Raw genomic sequence first — 25,218 nt, forward strand, 5'->3', positions numbered from 1 at the left:
CCCAGCTGCGCTTGACTAAAGCTGGGGTGTGATGGAGAAGGCAATCAAACTGGTGCCGATGGCCCAGATGGCTGGGCTCAAGGCTGGTGAGGGTGGGGATGAAGGTGACCAAGCAGGTGGTGGGTGGCCCAGCCATGCTTGACTCAAGCATGATGGAAAGAAAGCAACCGGGTGGGTGGCTGCGGTGGACTAAAGGCAAGGGGCAGAAAAGGCAAGCAAGCTGATGGTGGTGGGTGACGGCCAGCTGGGCTGGGCTCAAGGCTGGCGAGGGAGGGAAGGAAGCTGACTGGGTGGCAGGCCACCCAGCTGTGCTCAACTCAAGCTGGGGGGGGGGAGAAAGTAAGTAGGTGAGCAGCCACTCAAGGTGGAGGGGAAGAAGGCGAACAACCTGGCAGTAGAAGGCAGCACCTCCACTGTGCTGGGCTCAAGGCTCGGGGGGGGAAGACAACAGCACACCCCCCCCTGGACTCAAGGCTTGGGAATGAAGATGAGTGAGCAGGTGGTGGGAAAGTGGCCCAGCTGACTTGCAAAACCACTTCATGGGAGGTCTTTCATCCCTTTTCTCCAGAGTGTGTAGTGGGTGGGGGAAAGCAAGGAGGGTTGTTGAGACTGGGTGGGGAGCAGGGGATGGGGGAAGGGGGAAGGTGCCTTGGTGACCTGGGGCAAGGGGGGGAGGTCCCTTGATGACCTGGCAGAGAGGAGGGTGCTTGATGACCTGGAGGACTGGGAAGGGGGGGAGGTGTCATGGCAACCTGGGGGAGGAAGGTGGAGGGGTTGGCATGCAAAGCGTGCAGGGACAGAGACCCTAGTCTTAACATAAATGTTTTGCCTTTTATAGGATATATTTTTAAATGATTTCATGAACGGCATGAAAAAATCATACTGGTGAGTTTTAGTAACGTAACCTGGGAGAATATCAGCTTTTTTCTTTTGTTTATATAGCTTCTCATGTCCGTCTTTGACAACAGCATGAAGACTTCTGGGGTAACTGAAAGTGACCTATTTGACTGGGAAAAGAGTGGAGCTGATGGCTCTTTAACTACCACCACCACTTCAACTACTCCTCAACTGCACACTCGTCTGACCCCAGCTGCCATAGGGTATGTTGAAGCATTTTTTATGTTATCCAGTTAATGATGTAGCATGTGAAGTTCTCAGTAGTCAACAGTTTTTCTCCTTTCTCCTAAAATTTTGAAGTGCTGATTTAAAGGTTTCTAGGTTTCTGTGCCTTTAACTTCACAGGAAAACATTGGCAGGTCCTTCTTCACTTGCGTTAGCATTGTAATGCTGAGGGAACCAGATGTTCTCCTTTCATAATCAGGTGTTGACAAACATAAACACTGGAGATCTTGCAGGGAAAAATCTTTCATATGTCTCTAAAAAGTCAGTACTTCTTTGAACAGATTTAGAAATCACATATGGAAGGCCTTCCCAAACTATGTTCCACCACCTTCTCAGACAACCCCCCGCATAACTGGTGCGGGCTTCTGTGTTGTCATGTCAGTGCATGCTGACTTCATGATGTGGCAGGCGGAGCAGTTGGGGGGGCGTTGGTGCCCGAGAGCCCACGTCGACCTGGTGTCCGAGGGCCCACCTCAACCTGGTGCTGGCCCTGTTTAATGCTGTATTTTCTGGTGAGATTTATTAATGTCCATTTTTATGTATTAAGAAGAGAACTTAAGAACATAAGAGCCTGCTGGATCAGGCCAGTGGCCCACCTAGAGCAGCATCCTGTTCTCACACTGGCCAACCAGATGCCTATGGGAAGGCTACAAGCAGGACGTGAGTGCAAGAGCACTTTCCCCTCCTGTGGCTTCCGGCAACTGGTTTTCAGAAGCATATTACGTCTGACTATGGAGGCAGAGCACAGTTGTCATGGCTAGTAGCCATTGATTGGCTTATCCTCCATGAATTTGTCTAATCTTCTTTTAAAGCCATCCAAGATGGTGGCCATCACTGCATCTTGTAGGAGCAAATTCCATAGTACGCAGAAGAACTTTCTTTTGTCTGTCCTGTATTGTCCTATAGTGTACTGCCCTGTAGTATATTCTTCTTTATAGCCCCTGATGAAGGCCCAATATATCAGAGGCTGAAACGCATTGGGCTTTCCCAAGTGATAAATTTTCTTTCAGCATTTTGGGATTTTTTCTCTCTGTGGTTCTTTGGATGCTGGCTGTTTTTTGTTTCCTATCAGTGGCCACTAACCATGATGGCAGTGCTCTGCCTCCACTATCAAAAGTGGTATGCTTCTGAATACCAGTTGCTGGAAACCACAGGAGGGGAGAATGCTCTTGTGCTCAGGTCCTGCTTCTGGGTTTCCCATGTGCATCTGGTTGGCCACTGTGAGAACAGGATGCTGGACTAGATGGGCCACTAGCAGGCTCATCCAGCAGGCTCTTCTTATGTACTTAAAATGATATTGATATCACTCTAGTAATTCCAGAGAATTAAAAATAGAGGGTAATGGTGTTCATATAGCAGTACCTGCTGGTTACAGGTGCCAGACCTCATTTATTAATGTAGGTGAGATATCTCCTGGCTGCTCTCCTCACCACCACCATTACTTCATAGAATGGTGGCAGCATCACACAATACAGTCTTCTAATGTATTAGAACAACATTGCTCCTCCACATTGTGCTATGGCTGAGGAGGATGCAGAAGTGGGATAGCTACTTTTCAGTCTAGAACTGATGGGACTGTTCTGAGTTCAGGTTCCCTGAGGTTTGAGTTGGAAGAAGCTGGAGCCAAAAGCCCGTAGAAGGTACTGCTCTGTTAAGATTCTTAGTGTGTGTTACTAGGTCTGTCTACTCCAGGTGCTTTATACTCCCTGCCTGAATCAAAGGTTGGTGTTGCATGTCACAGAAAGTTCTGAGGCCAGAACGCACACTGTTTTCCCCAGGTAGCATACAATCAGGTGGGTTGTAGTGGCGCCTGGTGTCCAAAGGCAGGAATGCACAAGAATAAACGCTTCAGCTGCTCCTTCCGGCTTGACTCCAGTCCATTCTTGCCTTTGTCCGAGGTTGGATCCTTCTGCCTTAGCTCTTGTGAGTTCATTCCTTTATTGTGTTCTCTATTACTGTGTTTCTCTTTTTTGTCATGTATTCTGTTCTCTACCTTAACTGGTTATTTTTAAAAAAATTGTTGTGTTAATACAGCTGGCCTTCCTTCTCAGGCTTGGCCACCAGCCTTGCGGCTGCTGGGGATTCTGTCCTCCTAGCGTCTCCCTCCTTCTCCCCTCAAGTCGTCTGGAGGCCGTGCCTCTCCCCCCTGCGCCACTCAGTTGTGGCTTCTTTTCCCCCCTACTACTCGATTGTGTCCGGCCACGGATAGCCCCTTTGGCCGCTGCAGCTAGCGAGGGTGGATCGCCCTGTCAGCCGCTGCCTCCTCAGCCGCTGCCTCACAATCTCTTTTCACAACCACCATTTTGTCTTCTCTCCTCTATTAGCCTTCCCGCCCTTTTCTGCCCCCCCCCCCATTTGTACAGGCTCCAGTCTGTTCCTCCCATCTGTGTCTTCTTCCTTTCCTCTTCAGAAAAGTCAGAAATCTAGGCAGCAATAAAAACATTTTTCTCTCTTGGCTGAGTTTATAGCTGAAGCCACTCCCCTCTACTGTGTATGGTGATTTTTGCCCTTGACTGCATTTAGAGCTCAAGCTGCTCCTCTCTACTGTGTAGTGATTTTTGGCTTTGGCTGCATTTCTTGGCTGCATTTCGAACTGAAACTGCTCCCCTCTACTGTGTGAGGTTATTTTTGGCCTCACTAATCCATCACATCCCTCTACCTGTGCATGTGTTGATTAATCAGGAATCTATCCATATAATGCCTGGTACCGCTCCCCTCTACTGTGTGTGTGTAACCATGGTTAGGCCATCCCATGCTGTTTTTATGGATATCGCTATCGAGGCACAGCGCAGTGATGTGCAGCAGCAGCAGCCATCACAGGGGCCATCACTTCCATCTATCTCATGGCCCACATCAGAAGGAATTCCACTGGGCGGAATGTTGAACTGCAATTTGGGCTTCACCTTGCGTGTTCCGTACTTCCTATGTGTAATACCTTGGTCACCACAGGCCCTAAGGTAAGCAAGGCAGTCAAACTTGGGCCTTTCAGGTATTCCCCCTCAGAAATTGCACCAGAACAGCAACATTTGGTGTGAATGATGCTTGTGGTTGAGAGAAATTGGCAGTGCTTTATCACTCTCCGCTGCGGTTTGGGTCCTAGTCTGTTCAGTGACTGTGGAAAGGGCTTAGCTTTTCCACTCAGAACCCTGGGGAAAGGGCCTAGCTTTGCTACTCAGAATCCTTGGCAGAGATATGATGTAGGCCTCTGCTGAGAAGGTTTCCTGCTTTTTTTATGGTACCTCTGTTCTCACTTGGTTAGGGTTGCCATATTCCAGTTCCCCAAATCCAGGCAGACCAATTTGCATATTATGGAAATTATTTGCATATTAATATTTGGATTGTCCAGTTGTTTTGTTTTTGTGCCTAGGAATTACCACCAAAAACTGGGGAAAGATGTGAGAAATCTTTTTTTAAAAAAACTTACATTTTCAGCCTTAAATGCCTAGACTCTAGTTTCCAACACTATGGAATATTGATTGATTGATTGATTAAGAGGATTTATATCCTGCCCTTCTGCTGTTAAAAACAGAGCTCAGGGCAGCTTACAAATATAATAAAAACAATAAAAATACACAATCAATATAAAAACATAAAAAACACAAAATAGCAACAAACAAAGTAAGTCAGGGCAGCGGCATGGTTAACCATTACATATACGATATATTTCAGAGATGTGGTGGGTGGAGAAAAACAAGAAGCCAAAATGTTAGGAAAATGAGTCTTTCACACCAGATGCTCAGTTCTAAATACTGTAGCAGTAAGTTTTACAAGTTCCTCCAGTATTCCACTGGTGCAGGCACTCAGACATTCAAAGTATCTGTATGTTTCTTAGGTTTTATAAAAGCAGAGCTTTGCTTAACTCAAAATTTCTTCTCCTTTTGATCAATCACATCTACACAGGTTCTACCTCCCTACTCAAAATGAAAGGAAGGAAGTGTGCAACAATCCCACACATACCTTGCTAATTAGATTACCAATGCCAGGATGTCTGTCTTATTGACTACTCTCCTGCCCCCCCCCAGCATCATGAAAGACCCAGTCCTGGGCTCAGAAAGAAAACAAATTCTGGTGCTCTTCAAAGTACTGATAAGCCTCTTGTTTTAATTAAAATAATAATTATAAATTATTGCTCTTATCGCTAATGGGAATTAATTATCTTGCATATGCCCATAGTAAATTTTCAGATACTTTCAGACCTCAGCAATTTTCAAGTGGTCTATGTAGAAGAAAGGTTGGGAACCACTGGTATAAGACATATGCTTATGTCCCTATGCTGCTCTCACCCCTCGTTTAGGTGCCTGTGATGCATGCAGGTGGACATACCTCCTTACAGTTATGGAAAGTGATTCTTAATAATAAGTCTCCAGACACAAGATTACATAGGTGTTTATCAGTAGTTTAGTAGAAAATTCAGAAGTGCAGGGTCCTTCATGATAGTTACAGCCACATACACCCTTTTTTGCTCCTGGATTAAGAATGAGATCTTTGTTAATGCATTCTCTCACAACAACAAACATCTCTAGGAGCCAATCAGCATGAAAGTGGAGAGCGTTAGCAACTGAGAAGAGTCTTCTCAGTGGCTGACTCACCTCCTTTCACTCTGATTGGCTCCAATCAGCAGGAAAGGCAAGGAAGCATATTGGAAGACTCTTCTCAGTGACTAACACACTCCCTTTTCATGCTGATTGTAGGATGCTTGGAGACTTAGGGACTCTGCTCCCAAAAAAGCAGAGGGACTAAGACCCCCTGGGTGACTACACTCCTGGTGCTTATTTATTTATTTATTATTTATTTATTTATTTATTTATTAAATTTATATACCGCCCCATAGCCGAAGCTCTCTGGGCGGTGCACAACAGACAAACAACCAATATACAATTAAAACCATATGTTAAACAACTTTAAAATAGATTCATTATATTATAAATCAAACATAATTAAACACAGAAGTAACTAAAAAACTCTTTACAAGATAATAAATATTAAAATTAAATTAGTTAAGATATTAGAATGTGAAGATGTTAAGGTGTTAAAAATTACAATATTAAATATTAAAGGTATTAAAATATTAAAATGCCTGGGAGAAGAGGAAGGTTTTTACCTGGTGCCGAAAAGATAATAATGTTGGTGCCAGGCGTACCTCATCAGGAAGAGTATTCCACAGTTCGGGGGCCACCACTGAGAAGGCCCTTTTTCTCGGATTTTTATGGACTTTTTATGGACATGACCGTAAAATATTTTGTGACGTGCAAGTTCGATATGACATTATTTATTAAATGTGCTTAGGATCACACTGATGGCATTCCCAAATACGTACTTTCATACAGACTTTGGTTTTCCATAACACAATGTTTGTCCAAGCCTCCACACTTGGGGGGAGGGTACTACTTACACACCTCTTCCATAAGCACATCAAAGTTGGATACACACCTGAACCAAGACCCAGACAACTAAGCACTCAAAACAAAAAGGTAATTACAGTGGCTGAGTAGATCTTGTACAGTGGTTATACTGACTGGGCAGCCACTGTCCTTCATATTTTACAAAATACTTTCTCCTATATAGGAAATACTTTTTCCTATACAAAGATTAAATTTCTGTATATGAAAAAGTAATGTATGAAGTGGTCTCAATAGTGAGAAAAGTGAATGGTGATCCACAAGTTTTTCATTCTCACGTTATGAAGCTAGCTGCCAGATGATGTATCACCTTCCCTACGCATGCAGCGTAGACTGAAACAACAGCACCCAAGCCACCATTCAATACGTGCATGTGTTCTTTCCAACATGAATCTACAGGTCTCAAAAAGTAATGTGTGACAAAGTCCTCAAACACCTTATAACATGTCTCAAACATGGTCTCTTGTTCTACCAGCATACCTTCACACCATCACTTTGCCAAAACATAAGGATAGTTAGGGAGGTTCACAATTATGATTTCCTATTTATTTAATCTAAAAATATTTAAAATACATAAAAACAGCCAGGGGAAGATATTGGGGAAATAGAAAATAAATACAAATAAAATGGGGTGTGTGTGAAGATACCTTAAATGTGTAACAGAAACAACAACAACAAAAAGCAAACCAGGAATATAATTGCTTGATTTTAAAAGTATTTGGCTGACACTTAATGTTAAACAATACAATAGTCACTGCCAGGAGTGAGCCAGTGTCCACCTAGGGCAGGCAGGACTCACCCTCCTCCTCTGTCTTTCTTTAGCCGCCTCTGCCCGCTGCCCTCATGCAATGGTAGCGCCCCACCAGACTGCCGGCTCCAGCGGGCAACAGGGGCTGCAGCTCTCACCACCATTTGCCTTTCCCAGACCTGGAGAAGAGATGAGGTTGCTTTGCCGCCAAAGAAGGGAAGGAGCTCTGTGTGCACACATGCACCTCTCAGCAACTACCCTGCTGGCACGTCTGCCTATCTGCTTGGGCGCTGCCAGCAACAGTCTCTATGCAAAGGCATGCATAGGCATGTGTTGTGCAGGCAGACGCGCTGGGGCGTATAGCCGGGGCTGAGGAAGAGGTGAGAGTGGCCAGCAGCGTGTTTGCACCGTGGTGCCGGGAGAAGGTGGCTGGAGACTTTTTTAAAAAAAAATGAAGGCTGGGAATCCGGGCCAGCCAGTCAGCTAAGTGGGCGCTGCGTTGTATGATTAGAATCCGGGTAAAACCCGGTTAACCGGGCAATATGGCAACCCTACACTTAGTCCCAGTCTGTGTAGTGACTGTAGAAAGGGCCTAGCTTTACCCTTCAGAACCATTGGGCAGAGATATGGTATAGTCCTCAACTGAGAAGTATTTCCCCCTTTATTGGAGACACTAGATGCTGTTTTGTTTTAATGTATTTTAAGATCTGTTTTTATGATGTTTTAAAGTGTTTTAGTGCTTTGTTTGCCGCCCTGGGCTCCTGCTGGGAGGAAGGGCGGGATAAAAATTAAATAAATAATAATAAATAACGTGCTGCATCCCTGATTCCAACTGTCATATTTGCAAGGCTGTCTTTCTTTGAATTTTGTTTGAGCATAGAATTGCGTCTTCATATTTGCACAATCCTGTGGTTGTGATGGTCTTTGCTTTCAACCAGTCTCATCACTTGATTAAAGAGATGTTAGTTGGTTTTTCAGTTATATTTGTATAAATTTGCATATGCTAAAATCTGTATTTCTGAAGAAAAAGAACATGCTACTTGTGCCACGCTATTCATAAATACATCCCACTGATTTCCGTGGGGTTTACTGCCAAGAAAATCTGTGGAACTGCAGCCTTATAGTCTGTTTGGAAGTGCCACTGTAATATCTTCTTGATGGTGGAGCGGGCTTATTGCCATTTTTCCTTCCGAAGTCAACTGCTTCTCCTGCTTAGAAGAGGATCAGCCCAGCAATGGATTATGATACATGTATTGTAATTCTCCTTATTTATTGTCCCAGTCAAGGAGGGAAAGTGGCAGGTGCCACTTTAGAATTGGGGGGCATGAAGGGAATGTCTTCTCTGAGTGGCAATCAGTTAATTCAGGGACACTGTTTTAATTGTTTGGAAGGTCTTTGTTTGATTAAACATTGCATTCCTACTTTCACTGTTATTTTTCACCTCTGTATAGAATTGCCAATGCTACACCAATACCAGGAGATCTGTTGCGAGAGAATACAGATGATGTGTTTCCAGATGAACAGCTTAGTGATGGCGAGAATGGTATTCCTGTTGGAATCTCTCCAGAGAAATTGCCAGAGTCTCCCGGACATCGTCCCCAGGAAAAGGATGTATGGGAGGAAATGGATGCAAACAGGAATAAGATAAAACCAGGTGTCCATAAAGTAAGTGCTATAGCTGAATAGACTATAACAGTCCATTGTTTCTTGCTTCAAGAACTTACGATTAACTTTACTAGATCAAACGAAAGCACTGTATCTCCAGCAATGGTCAGACAGATGCCCTGGGAGATGAATAAGCAAGGTGTGATGGAGCCAGCAACAGCATTTGTCCCCAGTACTTGATATATTACTTTTAACATGGAGGTTTTATTTTCTGCTATTGATAGAGTTGTGCTCTATGGATTGTTTAATATTTTCCTGAAAGCCATATAAGATAATGGACATCACTGCATCCTGTTTCAGTGGTTTACATAAGTTAATTATGCTTTCTTCTGTTTGTTGTGAACCTACTGACAGGCTTCTCATTGGATGACCCAGAACTCTAGCACGTTGAGAGAATAATTCTTCTGTTCATAATTTTATAAACCTCTTTTTGTCCTTCCCAAACTCTTGTAGTTCTCTTCCCCCATTTCAAAAATCTCAATTTCTTGAACCCTTTGTCATAGGGAAGATACTACTTCCTTGTAATAATTTATTATTTTCTATCTCTTCTCCAGCTAACCTTTCAGCATGACCATAATTTATCCTGTTGCAACTGATGCTATATGGTAGCACTGTGATAATGCGTTCTTTTTACATATCCTTTCCTAATTATTGCTAAGCACACTTAGCTGACATTACAATTAGCATGTGTCATTACAACGAGCATTTTACTGTGACCCCAGTCACAGCATTTGGCTGAAGGCAATTTACCAGTATATACTTGAAATTATTTTTACACCCACTGTGCATCACTTTATATTTTCATGTTTTGATAACTGAGCATAAGAGTAAGCTAGAGTTGAGATCCAACATTGTCTTCTGTGTTTGCTTGTTTCTCTAGCCTATTGTAAAAAACTGTTTTCCTGCTGCTTGTGTTGGTCACAACTAAGGTGGGACTTAGGCAAAACCACCACCCCTTAGAGCAGTGATGAGACATGCAGTTCCCTTTGTGTGGTGGTAGGGACGTTGGGTAGAATCAATTTGTTTTATTCCACAAATGGGAAGTCTTTTAATTCCAGTGAATCCCTCTTCTAATGGAGGGAGGGATAGGCCGTTTTTGCCAGTTCCATCTCTCCTCCCTGCTCCCTATCCCGGACAGCCACAGCTGCTTCCTAAAAATTTGCTCTGGAGGGTTTTGGGAAACCTTCAGAACAGCATGGAATGTGATGTGGAATGCTGCAGGAGGAAAGGGGAATTGGTGGAAATCCACCCTGCCCCCTCATTTAGCAGAGGCCTGTGCTAGATGGAGGTCTGTTCTGCGAATGGGTGGACTTCTTCTGTTTGCACAATTCATTGCACCCCTATGTGAGTTGATGGCATTAGCTGTGTGTGGAGTGAATTCAGAAAACATGAAAACTTATTTTTTTAAAAGGTTTGAAAGCTCAGGGAAAGAGCACATGCTTTGCAAGTTAAAGGTCTCTGTTTCCTGGCCTCTTCAGGTACAGCTGAGAAAGACTCCAGTCTGAAACCTCAGAGAGTTACTGCCCACCGCTGTAGACATTTCTGAGCTTGGTCTAAGGGCTGGTTCACACGTGAGCTGAACCTCGGATTAAAGACACAACTTTTGCCATCATGATAGATTTGCAAGGTTCACATTCCTACCTTCCAATCTGCTATTTTCCATTCACACTGAAGGGAAAGGATCAATCACGCAGCTTCCTAATGACCATGCCCTCTTAAGGTCAAAATTTCACTTCCTCTGGTTACCTTGGCAACCGGGCATGCTCAGTTTGTTCCAGAGTAAGTTTCATTAAAAAAAAGAAAAAACCTGAAGTGCGATCATTTGTCTTTTCACAATCCAGCTGAAATACAAATGTTTGTTTGAACAGTGTTATTCTTTTTTGCACAAGTTATGGGGGAAAGAAAAATAAAGCACCGTTTGCTGCAAGCTTGCAGAACGGGAGCCAGCAGGAAATGACATGAACAAAGGGAGGAGGAGGGAGTGGGCGTGGAGAGGGGAATGATTGACACACCCACCTACGAACATCAGAGCAAAGGGTCTGCAAGCCCTAGAGAAATGGAGTGGAGACTTTTTTCCTTTTCAGATTTTAATTTGATTGGTTTGATACGGGGAAACTGTGTGATAGATGCTGATTGCCTGCCACATCATGTGAACCATGTAAATTAAATGGGGATGCAAGTAGCACCAATCTCACAGTAAGTTGCCATGTGAACAGCCCTAACTTGGAATAAGGCAGCTTCCTGTGTTCATTACAAACCCTGGATATTAAGTAGTATACAAGGCTCCCTTTAGATACAGACACTGATTTGGGATAAAAGTTAACAGAAATAATTTCAAAATGACACTTACAAAAGATTGCATATTAGCCACAAGTAAAATTGATAGGTTGTGTAGAAAGCATTAATTACTTTTGGTGGTAAAATCAGCTTGGGCAGCAGTGTATCTGCTGCATGTCTGACTACACATAGCATTGCAAGCTTATCAGTTATAAGAACTGAAAGTATTTAGACCAAATGAAAAGCTGGGAAGCCAACTGCTATGTGATATACTTGGGGCCTGTCTTATTTTACCTGATGCTTTATAGTTCTCTTGTGTGTGTATTACAGGCTGCTACAGAAGAGGAAAACAGCCATGGGCCAATTAATGGCATGCTTAACGCACCAAGCCTTGGTTCTCCAATTAGAGTCCGCTCTGAGATCACACAGCTAGATCGGGATGTTCCTCTGGTGCGGAAGCTGCGATCAATCCATAGTTTTGAACTGGAGAAACGTCTGACCTTGGAATCAAAGCCAGATACAGAGAAATTTCTGGAAATCTGGTATGTAATGGCTTCTTTTGTGCTGAACTTTCTTTGCAGTTGCTTTGCTTAAGTGAGTCATTTTTAATTGATCAGTTCTTTGGCACAGATTTCACTGTTACTCATGCCATATGATTGATCCTACAAATGCTGGGAAGGTAATTCCAGACTTCAGTTTAGGAGTGGGGAGCCTGTGTTATAGTATAATTTGAAAAACCCAGTTTTGAAAGATAAGTTAGAACATCTGCTAGAAATACACTTTCTATATATACTTTCCTCTTCTCCCAGGCATTTTAGCATGTGTTTTAAACTGTTTTTATATTGTTTTAAATTTTAAAATTGTGTTTTAAATTGTTTTTAAAATATGTGTTTTAAATTGTATATTTGTTTTAATGTTTTTGATTGCTGTAAACCGCCCAGAGAGCTTTGGCTATGGGGCGGTATACAAGTGCAATAAATAAATCTGGTGATACTGATAATTTTCTAAAATAACAAATGATCTGAGAATTCATCTGCATTAAATGGTATCTTGTTCTCTGCTTTACACTGTTTTAAGTAAAATTTGATATATAATATTTCACTAATTTCTCTCAACATTCCCAAGCATGGAGAAGAAGAAAAGAGAGCTGAATGCTGGCAAGGAATCTGTGGCGTCTCATAAAACACCGAAGCCTACAGTTGCTTCCAGTCATGAGCATGTTTGGCGCTATGATGAAGAATACCTACCTGAAGCTTCCAAGCCTATTTCTGGCAGCTCTCCAGAACAGGGTGATGGTGGTGTCAGCAATGGATATGTGGCTGTCAACCTGAGTTCCTGCCAACAGGAGGTTGACTCCAAGGAATGGGTGATTGTGGATAAGGAAAGAGACCTTCAGGATTTCAGGACTAATGGAGTTGTAGGGCATAAAACAGCTGGAAGCCCATCTGATGAGGAGCCTGAGGTACTTCAAGTCCTTGAGGAGTCCCCACAAGACAATAAGCTTAGAGCTCATACGAAGAATACAGCTGTGGGAGCAGCCTTGGATCTAGGTGTTGAGTGTTGTGGTACTGCAGCTTCTGAACAGTTAACAGATCAACTAGGACTTCCAGTTGGAACTGCTGGCCATCTTCTTCCAGTCACACCCACAAGCCTAATAGAGGCCCAGGCAGGAGGAGCTCTTACTCCAGTAAGTGAACTATTAATAGCTGTAGCTCAACTCTATTGAAAAATAATTACCCGAAAAAATAAGATCTGAAGTCTAATAAAAATGCTGCTTAGAAATAATATCCTACTTACAGTCAGATTTAATTTAGTTCTTTAAGAAGAGGATAGTAGTTGATTACACTTTGCAGGAACAACTTAAGTACATGGATGATGGTACGTTTGAGAATAATGAAAAGGGTCAAGGTTGTACAGTGACCATAATACAAATAATTCTGTTCTCTTGGCCCAGGAGTAGTGGCTTGTTCAGTTCTGAAGACCACTTTGGAAGTGTAGAAATGATAAGCAGTATACCTACTTGACATAATTAATTGCATATAATTTAACCTTACTTGAATTCCACTTTTATTATCAGACACCAATAACTGTTGATAGTAGATACTGAAGTATTTTGACAAAATATTACCCCCAAGTATGAACTATCCTTTTCAGTTCTCTGGTTCTTCACAGCTCACTGTCTGTTCAGTTCTTCCTCTCCTTTCCTTACTTTGACACTCTTGGTCCCAGCATTAAGCATTCTCAACCTCTCTTCTTACCAACATCATATGGCTACTAATGTTAGACTGTGTATCAGTTTTTTCTTCTAGTCAAATTGATTTTGCACTACTTGATAAAATGTTGTGTTTAAACCCATCTATTCAAAAAAAGAAATATAATCCACTCTTTAGACTTGTCATTTTTTTAAAAAAAAAGGTAAAAATGAAAGTTTCTAACGTAGTCGAAGGGAAAGACTGTGATCTGTTCCTTTAATATTAATGGAACAGGTAAAGGTCATAGGAGTGTGTGCTCTCTGTCCTCTTGAGCATGCACTCCCCAATCCCCCTCGCCTATAAACCTGCCAGTTTGTGGGAAAATGGAGCTAGTCTATCATTTATTGGAATGATAAAGTGCAAGACTTTATTAGTCCATTGTGTTATTAGTTATGTTATGTTAATGTTTATTTATACCCCGCCAAATATTGATTATTTGGATACAATTAGTGTTATTTTTACTTGTAATTTTAAAAAAATATAAAAGAGAAGGAGGGAGAGCTAAACAGTGATATACTTGTGGAGTATATTTTATATATATATATATATATATATATATATATATATATATATATATATATATATATATATATATATATATATATATATATATATATATATATAAACGGCAGTGTGTTACATGTGGGGCTGCATTTGATGATAGTTTGAAAACTGCAGCTAGGGCAGAACTCGGCAGCCAGATTGTTGACTGGAGGTAGGAGGTTTTATCAGGTAACACCAATCCTGGCCTGACTTCATTGGCTGCCAATTAGTTTTGGGGCTCAATTCAAGGTGCTGGTTTTGATCTATAAAGCCTTATGTGGCTTAAGACCCCAGTACTTTAGGGACTGCCTCTCCCCATCTGAACCTACCTGGACCCTGCATTCATCATCTGAGGCCCTTCTTTGTGTGCCCCCTCTGAGAGAGGTGTGGAGGGTGGCAATTAAGGTCAGGTTTTTTCAGTGGTGGCTTCCTAACTGTGGAAGGTCTGGCACCATCACAATCAATCTTTAGATGCAAATTGAAGATATTTTTATTCACCCAGGGATTTTGCTCCTAATTGGTGTTCTTCTTGTAGTTGGGCAGGGTAGGATGTGTACTTTATTATGTCGTTGTAGGATGATAACTTTTAGTTAATAGTGTTCTTTTATCTTTCCATGTATTTTAAATTTATGTATTGGAAGTCGCTTTGAGGGGGGAAATTATAGTAAGTGACAAATATAAATAATAAAAAAAATATATTTTCAATAGTATTTTAAATGTATTATTACATTTCTTCTTTATTATCTGTATCAAATGTAGCAAACCTTTAGCCCTCAAGTTGCTGCTAAACTATAATTCCCATCATCCCTGGCCATTGGCCATGCTTTCTGGGGCTGATAGGATTGTAGTTCAGCAGCATCTGGAGGGCCAAAGGTTCCCCACACCTGCTCTATATGATACTTTGTACATAATTGAGTATTATCTATAACATTTTCCCTGTGAGTCCGGCCATCACAGCGGGTTGTAGCTCCACCTATCGTGCGAAGGCAAGAATGTTTTTTTTTTGAAGTCAAGACTAGGGGCGTCAGGCCCCTCCCACTCTCCAGTTCATTCTTGCCCTCGTACGAACAAGATTGATATACAGATAGCGTAGTTTTAGCTAAGTCTCTGTGTGTTTCGTTGCTGTATTTGTTTGACAGGGTGTGGAGGTTGGCTGTGTGTGTGTCTCCCACATTCCTTCCTTCCCTCTGTCTCGTGTTTAACTCTGTCTTTTTCGTTTTTCTGGCGAATCCAATTTAATTTTCCCAGGTTTTAACCCAGACCCTGTTAAAGACCGCGGCTGCGGTTCTTTTGTTTTTCTCAGGCAGGAGCTTGCGCTGCAGCTCCCCGCGCTCCCTTGTCCGGGTCTATTTTGTTTACCCAGGTTCTCGCCCACGGCTCTACTAGAGACCGCGGCTGCAACTCTTTCGTTCTCCCCAGGCGGGAGCTTGCGGCGGCAGCTCCCTGCCTGTCTCAAAGGAGCCAGCCCTTGCTTTTGTGCCTGGCCGTCTGGGTTGCCGCCTGCCTCATACGGCTGCGGCTTTTCTCATCGCGGTTCCTTTTCGGCCCGGAGACTGCGGCTGCAGATCCCCTTTCCCCTGAACTGCTCTGACTTCTGACTTGCCGCCGCAGCTTAAAGCGCGCCGCGACGGTCTCTCTGTCAGCGGCTTTGGCTTGTTTCAGCTGCTACGGTCCTTCCCCGGCCATTCTGCCTCCCCTCCTGAGTCTCACCTGCCTGGCTTTTACAGCCGCGATTATCTCCCTCGCAGCTGTAGCACGCTTCGGCGGCCGTTACTAGCAGTCCTTTTTTGCTGCCCCTCAGTGCCCGCCGTTGCTCCTTCTCCATAGCTGCCATTTTTTGATTGCATTATTTTCCCGCTCTTTTTTGCGGGCACCACTTTGTCTGTCCTCTCCCGTACTTTATATTTAGTCTACCCTATACTGAATAAAGGGAGCTTAGCTGACAAGGGCTCCCTGTATGTATGTGTAAGATAGGACTCCTCAGCTCTTTGGACTCCTCTATCACATGACTACTGCTGCGGTTTTTGACAACTAGCTGACAGCTAACACCTGTACTTCGGTGGCTGCCTCATTATCGCTGTGACTGTGCTTTAGACTTTTGAACCTTGCTGGCTCTGGCGCTAGGAGCACAACTTGTTGACCTGTACATTCTGCCCCATCTGTGGCCATGTGCTAAGACTGTGATGCTGTGCACAAGCTGTTGAATCGTACATCCTGCCCCCTCTGTGGCCGTGTACCAAGCCTGAAGTCTATACTGTACATTCTGCCCCCTCTGCGGCTGTGTACCAAGCCTGAATTCTATACTGTACATCCTGCCCCCTCTGTGGCCGTGTACCAAGCCTGAAATCCAGCCTATAATACTAACGCTGATACCATAGTGCATCCTGCCCCCTCTGTGGCCGTGCACTTAGCCATCTGCCAGTGTATCCTACTCCCTCTGTGGTCGTACACTGTGCCCGTTCGGGTCTCTACATCCTGCCCCCGCTGTGGCCGTGTATTGCACCCAAAGTTAATATCAGATGGCAGAACAGCCAGGCATGTCTCAACAGCCAAGCCGCAACCTTCCAGTACCAAGCCTGAAACCCAGCCTACATTATACTAACGCTGATACCATAGTGCATCCTGCCCCTTCTGTGGCCGTGTACTTAGCCATCTGCCAGTGTATCCTACCCCCTCTGTGGCCGTACACTGTGCCTGTTCGGGTCTCTACATTCTGCCCCCGCTGTGGCCGTGTACTGTTGATTCTCTACCAAGCCGCCTGATCTGTGCATTCTGCCCCTACGTGGCAGTGTACAAGACTGTTGATACATACAAGGCTGTGAATACTATACAGCGGTTTGACTTTTACCCCACATAAGAGCTGTCTGAACTGTTAACTCCGTACATTCTGTCCCATCGTGGCAGTGTACTTAGCCATCTGCCAGTGCATTCTGCCCCAGTCGTGTGCCGTGTACTGAGCCTGTTCTAAGCCTGTTCATAGTGTACATTCTGCCCCATCGTGGCAGTGTACTTAGCCATCTACCCCACATAAGAGCTGTCTGAACTGTTAACTCTGTACATTCTGCCCCATCGTGGCAGGGTACTTAGCCATCTGCCAGTGCATTCTGCCCCAGTCGTGTGCCGTGTACTGAGCCTGTTCTAAGCCTGTTCATAGTGTACATTCTGCCCCATCGTGGCAGTGTACTTAGCCATCTGCCAGTGCATTCTGCCCCAGTCGTGTGCCGTGTACTGAGCCTCTTCGGGTCTGTGCATTCTGCCCCAGTCGTGTGCCGTGTACAGCTACCCTAATATATATATGATGGCAGAACAGCCGGAAACAACCCAGGCGCCCATGCCGAAACATCATACAGAGACAAGCCAGGCGACCAAGCCTAAACCACCTAAGGCGGTCAAACATAAGCATACGAAAGTGGTTGCCAAAACAAAGCACCTCTCTGGCTATAGCACTGCCAGACGGCCTCGCTATGTCTCTGTTCCGACTCCTCAGGGGTCAACCCCTGCACAGCTAACTACCCTTTTTCGGTCTCCTGCTGCCTTCTCTGACGAGGAGGATTTTCCGGGCTTTCCTGACCAGCCAACTGTCATCCCACCTGGGGCTTACTCTTCTACCCTACCTGTGGGGCCGCCCAGTCCGCCTGCCCAAGAGCAACCGTCCACAGTTCCAGCCCTGCGACTATCCCAGGAGCTTATCTCACAACTCCAAGGCAGGTGTGTTGATGACGCCTTTGGTGAGGAGGAGTCCGCATTCGCGCTGCAAGACGAAGGAGATGATTGGAGTGACCATTATAAGAATGAGCAGGACACATCCTATCGCCTCTTCGATGCCTCAGACTACCAGCCTCTGGCGCGCAGAGTGTTGAACACCCTGGCCTTCAATCCACTCCAACTACTTCTTCCACTCCCGTCTTAAAGGGGGCTAGGGTTCTGAAATCTCCCACCCCAGCTGAACACTACCTTCCCGTGCCAGACTCCATCGCCAAACTGCCCAAAGACGAATGGGCTCACCCCCTACAAGCATACCGCTTTAATAACATTGCAGGCAGACTTTATGCTTTGGCCCCGGACTTTGCTACCAAACTGGCCGTCCCTGGCATAGTCGAGCCTATTTCTAGCTTAGTTTCCAGATCCCTCTTGCCAAGGGAAGGAGAATCTCATTTAAAGGATGCTACTGAGCGGAGACTGGATTTTGCACTACGCAAAACCCATGAGGCCACCGCCTTTTCTATGCGTGCATCAACCTCAGCTTCTATCTTCGCCAGGGCAGCGATGATGTGGTTGGATGACCTCATCGAGGATCCCAATCCAGATCCTGTTTCAATGCGCAGATCGCTTATAAAATTGCACAAAACAGCTGCTTTCGTGGCCGACGCCACCTTGGACGCGAATCAACTAGCAGCACGTGCAATGGCATCTCAAGTCGTGGCCCGACGGACCCTCTGGCTTCGTCACTGGCAGGCCGACCCTACTGCCAGAGTTAATCTATCACGGGTACCTTATGCCGGGTCATTACTTTTTGGCGAGGAAGCACTAAAAGCGGTGCTTGTTGACCCTAAGGACACTCGAAAGCCCGTCTTGGCCACCGTCAAAAACAGGGAGCACAGACCTTTTAGGCGTTTCACTTCATTCCGCACGTCTCAGCCCTTTTGAGGAATGCGGCCTGGGGGACGAGGCCGCGAGTTCCCTACATATGATTTCCACTCCTCCACAGGAGGCTGGAATAGATGCTTCCAGGGTAGAGGCCCACGCTTGGCTAGTCAACTTCGACAAAAGCCATCTACAACCAACGCAACGTCTACAGCATCTAGGTGCAATGTTGGACACCCTGCAAGCGACGGTGTTCCTATCATCAGATCGCATAGCCGCTATCACAGACATCGCAAGATCTCTGATGCACAAATCCTTTGCAGACGTCATGCTCCTAGCCAGGGCACTCGGAATGCTCATCTCTACTATCCATATTGTGCCATGGGCTCGAGCTCATACTTGCCACCTCCAGTGGGCCTTGCTACTGTTCCAACACGACATTGCCAGCTCAAACCATCGAGCAATCCCCTTAAATTCAGCTCCGCCTTTCATTCAGCTGGTGGACGAGGGTCTAACATCTTTCCAAGGGCACTCCTTTCAGAGACCCCTGCAGGACTATTGTCACCACAAATACCAGTCTCATCGGCTGGGGAGCCCACTGCAACTCCCAGTATGTTCAGGGGGTCTGGTCCACGGCAGAGCAGACTCAGAGCATCAATTGGCTGGAGCTAAAGGCTGTCCACTTGGCTCTACTTCATTTTCAGTCTATGTTCCCTTTGGCCCATGTCCTTATTCGAACGGACAACACATGTGTAAAATCACATTTGAACAGACAGGGGGGCACCAGGTCCCGTCCTCTGCAGGACCTAGCTTTCCTCATCTTCGGTTGGGCAGAACAACATCTGCAATCCCTGAAAGCAGAACATCTCAGAGGGATCTGGAATGTGACTGCAGACTGGCTCAGCAGACAACAGGCCTTTCCGGGAGAATGGAAACTTCATTCAACCGTTTTCCATCGTCTCCAGTGTCGGTTCGGCAACTTTTCCATCGACCTGTTTGCTTCCAGCCGCAATTGCCAGCTTTCCAGGTATTTTGCCCGATACCTAGACACAACAGCGGAAGCAGTAGATGCTCTGTCAATACCGTGGCCAGACGGTCTTTTGTACGCCTTCCCTCCAATTCCATTGTTAGCCAAGACCTTGAGGAAGGCGCGGAGCGAGAGGGCACAACTGGTTCTGATAGCACGGATCTTCTTGCAATGTCAGTGACGGATCCTTGAACACTTCCAGTCAGGCCAGATCTTCTGTCCAAGGGCCCAGTGTGGCATCAGGTCCCCACTTGGCTCAATCTAACAGCGTGGCTTTTGAACGGGGACATTTCAGGTCGGCTGGCCTGTCTGACGCTGTTATTGATATTATCTTGGCCTCAAGAAGACCATCTATCACTTGTATTTATCAACATACTTGGGTGGCTTTTTCCAAGTAGTGCCGGTCCCACCATCACGATCCATCCCAGGCCACCATGCAGCAGGTGCTACAATATCTCCATAGCGGCTTTATGATGGGACTCAGACCTAACACATTACGTCGACATGCCTCGACTTTGTCGTCTATTTTATCAGTGTCTTCTTCTGGTGCGACTATCGCTTCACATCCGTTCATCAAACGCTTTCTGAGGGGAGTCGCCCTACAATCTCCAGCTGTTGCCCATCGGTTTCCCTCATGGAGTCTGTCAAAGGTTCTGTAGGCTTTGCAACGCCCTCCGTTTGAACCCATCGGGTCTGTGCCTCTACGTCTGCTGTCCTTCAAGGTCTTGTTCCTGATCGCAATCACATCTGCCAGACGAGTTTCGGAGTTGGGCGTATTGTCTTCTGCTCGCCATCTCTGCGTCTTCCATAAGGACTTTGTTGCACTGAAGGCTAATCCTTCCTTCCGTCCCAAGGTTGATTTAGTTTTCCATTACAACCAGGACATTGTTTTGCCTTCCTTTTGCCCGAATCCTACCCATCCTCTCGAGAAGGCTTGGCATTCGTTGGACGTCCGGAGGGCTCTCAAGACCTACCTGTCCAGGACCCAGGATATACTTCGAACTGAGTCTCTGTTTGTATCCTTTAACCCACGTTCTATGGGGCATAAAGTAGTTAATTCCACCTTATCCCGCTGGTTGCGGGCATGTATTGCCTTAACTTATGAATCTCTTAAGCTTCCAGTGCCAGCTAGCATAACTGCTCATTCAACCAGGTCAGCGGCTACTACGGCTGCTTTTGTTACCAACGCTCCTGTTGCTGATCTTGCAGGGCTGCCGTTTGGTCTACCCCACACTTGTTTATAAGGCATTATAAAATAGATCGCTATGCCTCTGCTGACGCCTTTTTTGGCAGACGAGTGTTGCAACAGGTTCTTAATGAGGATTAGCATGTGGGTGGTCCCTCCCTATTATGGGCTGCGTTGGTACATCCCGCTGTGATGGCCGGACTCATATGGAAAATGGACCATTGGTCTCACCTGAGGTGATTTTCCTATGAGTACGGCCATCACGACCCTCCTAGTTGGAGGATGACTAGATATTTTCTAATGTGTTATATATTACTGCTACGCTATTATATTTAAATTTAAGAGTGAAGTCAAGACGTCTAGTTCTGTTATGTCGCTATTTTGGGGTCATGTTATTATGCATGTTACTATTGTGTTATTTTCCTGCTGGCAGGCCTGTTGGCCTTGTTCTTGTATTTTTAGATATTTCTCCTTAGACTCGCTGCGAATGAACTGGAGAGTGGGAGGGGCCTGACGCCCCTAGTCTTGACTTCAAAAAAAAAAAGTTCTTGCCTTCGCACGATAGGTGGAGCTACAACCCGCTGTGATGGCCGTACTCATAGGAAAATCACCCTTCAGGTGAGACCAATGGTCCATTTTATATTAATAAAAAGTGTTCCAGAATGGGAAAATAAGTAAATAAATAAAAATACATGCCAGTCATAGCTATTGTTATGGGTTCTATCAGCACAGTCATTAACTGTTAATGGCAGTAGCTTTTCCTCATAGACAGGCTTCGAAGCTGGTCAGAAATCCAGGTTAATAGCAAGCCTGTTTTATTTATTTAATTATTATTTGATTTATATCCCATCCTTTCTCCCAACAGGAGCCCAGGGCAGCAAACAAAAGCACTAAAAACACTTTAAAACATCGTAAAAACAGACCTTAAAATACATTAAAACAAAACAACTTTAAAAACATTCTTTAAAAAGCGTTAAAAACATCTTCAGTAAAAAGGGTTAAAATTGTTTAGAAAAAAAGAGGTTTTAAAAAAACATACTAAAAACCAATTCCAACACAGACGCAGACTGGGATAGGTCTCAACTTAAAAGGCTTGTTGAAAGAGGAATGTTTTCAATAGGTGCCGAAAAGATAACAGAGATGGCGCCTACATAATTTCTTTTATTTTTATTATACTTGTATACCGCCCCATAGCTGAAGCTCACTGGGCGGTTTACAGTAACTAAAAACATTAAAACAAATACAATTTAAAACAGATCTTATAAAAACAATTTAAAACACAATTTAAAAATGTAAACAGTCTAAAACACATTCTAAAATGCCTGAGTGAAGAGGAAAGTCTTGACCTGGCGCCGAAAAGATAACAGTGTTGGCGCCAGGCGCACCTCGTCAATAATATTTGCGGGGAGGGGATTCCACAGGGTAGGTGCCGCCAAACTAAAGGTCCATTTCCTATGTTGTGCAGAACGGACCTCCTGATAAGATGGTATCTGCAGGAGGCCCTCATCTGTAGAGCGTAGTGATTGACTGGTATATAAGGAGTAAGACAGTCTTTCAGGCCATTACACATGGAATGTATCCAATGCTGCCATTCTGCTTATGCAACAGACTTCTGTTTGTGTAATGGAACTTCTCTCTTTACTTCCCTCAGTACCATGCACACTCTTCAAATCTGCTCCAGAGAGTTGGGGAGCCCTCTGGAGCAGTTTTTGGAGATGTGCGGGGAGAGGAGAGGAAGGGGAAGTCCTGTTGTATGAGTGGAACTCTGTTTGCACAGTGTTGGATACGACCCATTGTGTCTGCACCTGCTTGTGAGACAAAGTCACTTCAGCAAACTAGAAACAGTGTATTTTCTGCACCCTCCCTTTACAGTCCCTAATTACGAAAGGAAAATAGACATTTTGTCTACAAACTCTCACAATCAACATTACTCTTTTTTTATCTTTTTCCTTATATTTCAGTGTGAAACGTTTAGTTGGCATTAGTGTACTATGTATGCACACCCTGTGTATGCAATCTTATGTTTGATTGTAGCTGAAGGATGTTTTTAATTTAGGAAAACACTGGCCCTGAGTTCATGTGCATTTGTATTGTTTCACATAAAATTGTTCTGAGTATTTATCAATATGTTACAATGTTCCTTACATCTGGAATGAAGTTTTCAGTGCAACTTTAATACATAGAAAGATGGCATTCATAATACGCATTATGAGTTATTTCAATCTATCATCATTTCATTTCATGATTTTGAAATGCCCACATATCAATGTGTCTGAATGATCCTTTGTCAACATAAAGGTAAAGCCACTGCTTGATCATGTTTCACCATTGTGTGACTGTGCTTATTAAGCAAGGTTAATAAGACAGATATTTTATCTATTAAATGCCTTTTGCAAGCAGTCTTTTTTCCATAAATTATTTTCTGAATTTATGCTTTCAGAGGGATTAAATGACACAGAGGCAGACACTGTTAAGTTCTGTAGGGATAGCTCATAATTGTTTTGGGATTTCCCTCTATAAATTTTAAAAGTGCCAGTATTTACTCTTTGTAATATTGACTACTAGAAAAAACAAAGTTTAAAGCTACAGAGAGCAGAGAAAAATAAAGTGTTCTTTATATATTTGAAGCATTTTCTCTTTTCCCTGCCATGTTGTTCTCACAGCTCAACTCACTTCACATGCTGCATTTCTCCATCCCAAGAATTTCAAGTCCCATCCTCCGTACCCTGAGCCCTATAACCCACCTCACCACCCACCCGGACTCTAAGAAAGAGGCTGGCTTTCCAAGGAGTCAATCAACAGAGAGCCATTCTTCCTCTTCTTGGTCAGCTGCCCGTAGGCAACTTCCTGTCATTCCCAGTGGAAACAAGTTTCCCCCTATCATTCGCATCTCAAAAGCACAACTTCAGCAGGTGAATGCATCTTCATCAAAGCAACTACACTGTGTCAGTCATTTGTCAAGTTTTATGGTTCCCAGCTGCTTTGCATTGCTCATATGTAGACTTGTGTACTCTAAATACTTGTCTTTGTGGGTAAAGTCTGGAAAATAATTGCTCTTGAGAAATAAAAATCAATAACTTAAAAGATGTAAACTTGAGACAAAAACAGTACTAAAATATTCAGAGAATGGAACACAAAGAATCCATTAAGCAGATTTAAGAAACTATGAATGAGAAGTTCTGTAGTTTTAATCTTGGGAAACCGTGTCCATAAATAAGAGCTCGGAAGTATAGGTGGCTTGAACATTTATTATTGAATATACTGAACTGTGTGTGTGTGTGACAGCGAGAGCGCATTGGGATCCTCTGGCCTGTGGGCCAAATTAGGCCTGATAGGGATCCTAATTTAGCCCACAAGACCTTTTTCACCAAGCTACACCCATCTGCCCAACACATGACATTATATGTGGTGTCAGGTGTGGAGCAGGTAAAGACATAGCTGAAAAGGAACAATCGGGAGCTTAAAGTACACTCCCAATTGTTCCTTGGCAGTTGAAGCTCACTGACTGCCCTGACAATGAGCCCCTTTTAACTTTTTCATTTGCAACTGTTGTTTAGATTCAGTCTGTGTTTGCAAACAGACATTTCTCCTCTGTGGACAGGCTTTGCAGATAGCTTTGCTGGTCTGCAGCAGAAAAATGTCTCTTTGCAGGCCAAACCATGTCTGCAAACGGGCAAAACAGGGCTTCCTGTCAAAGTGGACTGTGGGATGGGGAAGATCAGGATCTGGCCCAGCAGTGGAAAAGGTTCTCCACCCCTGCGTTTGAGCCTCAGGTCCTGACTAACAATTCTCAAAATTGTTAGCTATTTCCACAACAAATAGGAAGCTACAATGGGATATGCGTGTTGTTCAAAGCACTGAAATTAGCAGTAGGACTAAGTAGTATTAAGAAATGTAACACTAAACAGGTAAGATTCAAGAAAACTTTGAGAACCCAATTTCCAAGCTATTTTTATTTCCAGGAGCAAACACTAATATTCAAAATCATAGCATTAGTCTTATTATTGATAATAGCAACTTAGGAACTTCTATGTGCAATGACTATTAAGCAGTGTGGTTTAACCTCCCATTTTAGTCCATCCCACCAAAAATATTGTCATGTATAAAGGACATTTCAGCATAGCACTTTATTTTGCTTTATATAAATAGCATTTGTTTCAAATTGCATATTTTGTCACTGAATTTAATAATCATTGCTGTCTGTACAGTAGCAAGTAGATTTTCTTACCCACCTTAGGGTACTATTTAGTTTGTCATTTGGTTTCTGGTTTTTTATGGTGAAACTGTAGCAATGTTTAAAATTACTTGGAAGACTGCAATGTTCAAAATCATGATCGCATGGTGCAGGAACCTTTCTAAAGCTGAGCAAGTCTCAGTCTGGTCAGTTCCTAGATGGAAGATTGCTTTGAATTCTG

At 44.0% G+C, this 25,218-nt stretch overlaps 1 protein-coding gene across 9 annotated transcripts in view; it reads left to right on the forward strand.

The window, feature by feature from the left end:
* Positions 1 to 25,218, forward strand: part of TTBK2 (tau tubulin kinase 2) — a 163,953-nt gene that overhangs the window by 118,220 nt on the left and 20,515 nt on the right. For 8 of the 9 annotated variants that reach the window (XR_009760697.1, XR_009760695.1, XR_009760696.1 and 5 more), the window contains 5 exons: positions 943 to 1,100; positions 8,721 to 8,934; positions 11,542 to 11,753; positions 12,337 to 12,898; positions 23,467 to 23,715. Coding sequence is in view for 6 of the 9 variants with exons in the window: in XM_061611280.1 (XP_061467264.1) it covers positions 943 to 1,100; positions 8,721 to 8,934; positions 11,542 to 11,753; positions 12,337 to 12,898; positions 23,467 to 23,715 (1,395 nt within the window). In the remaining 3 variants the exon portion in view is untranslated. The remainder of the gene's footprint in view (positions 1 to 942; positions 1,101 to 8,720; positions 8,935 to 11,541; positions 11,754 to 12,336; positions 12,899 to 23,466; positions 23,716 to 25,218) is intronic. The other variant, XM_061611281.1, reaches the window with a different exon arrangement.

The sequence above is a fragment of the Rhineura floridana genome, chromosome 2 (genome assembly GCF_030035675.1).
Source record: "Rhineura floridana isolate rRhiFlo1 chromosome 2, rRhiFlo1.hap2, whole genome shotgun sequence".
Classification (NCBI taxonomy): domain Eukaryota; kingdom Metazoa; phylum Chordata; class Lepidosauria; order Squamata; family Rhineuridae; genus Rhineura; species Rhineura floridana.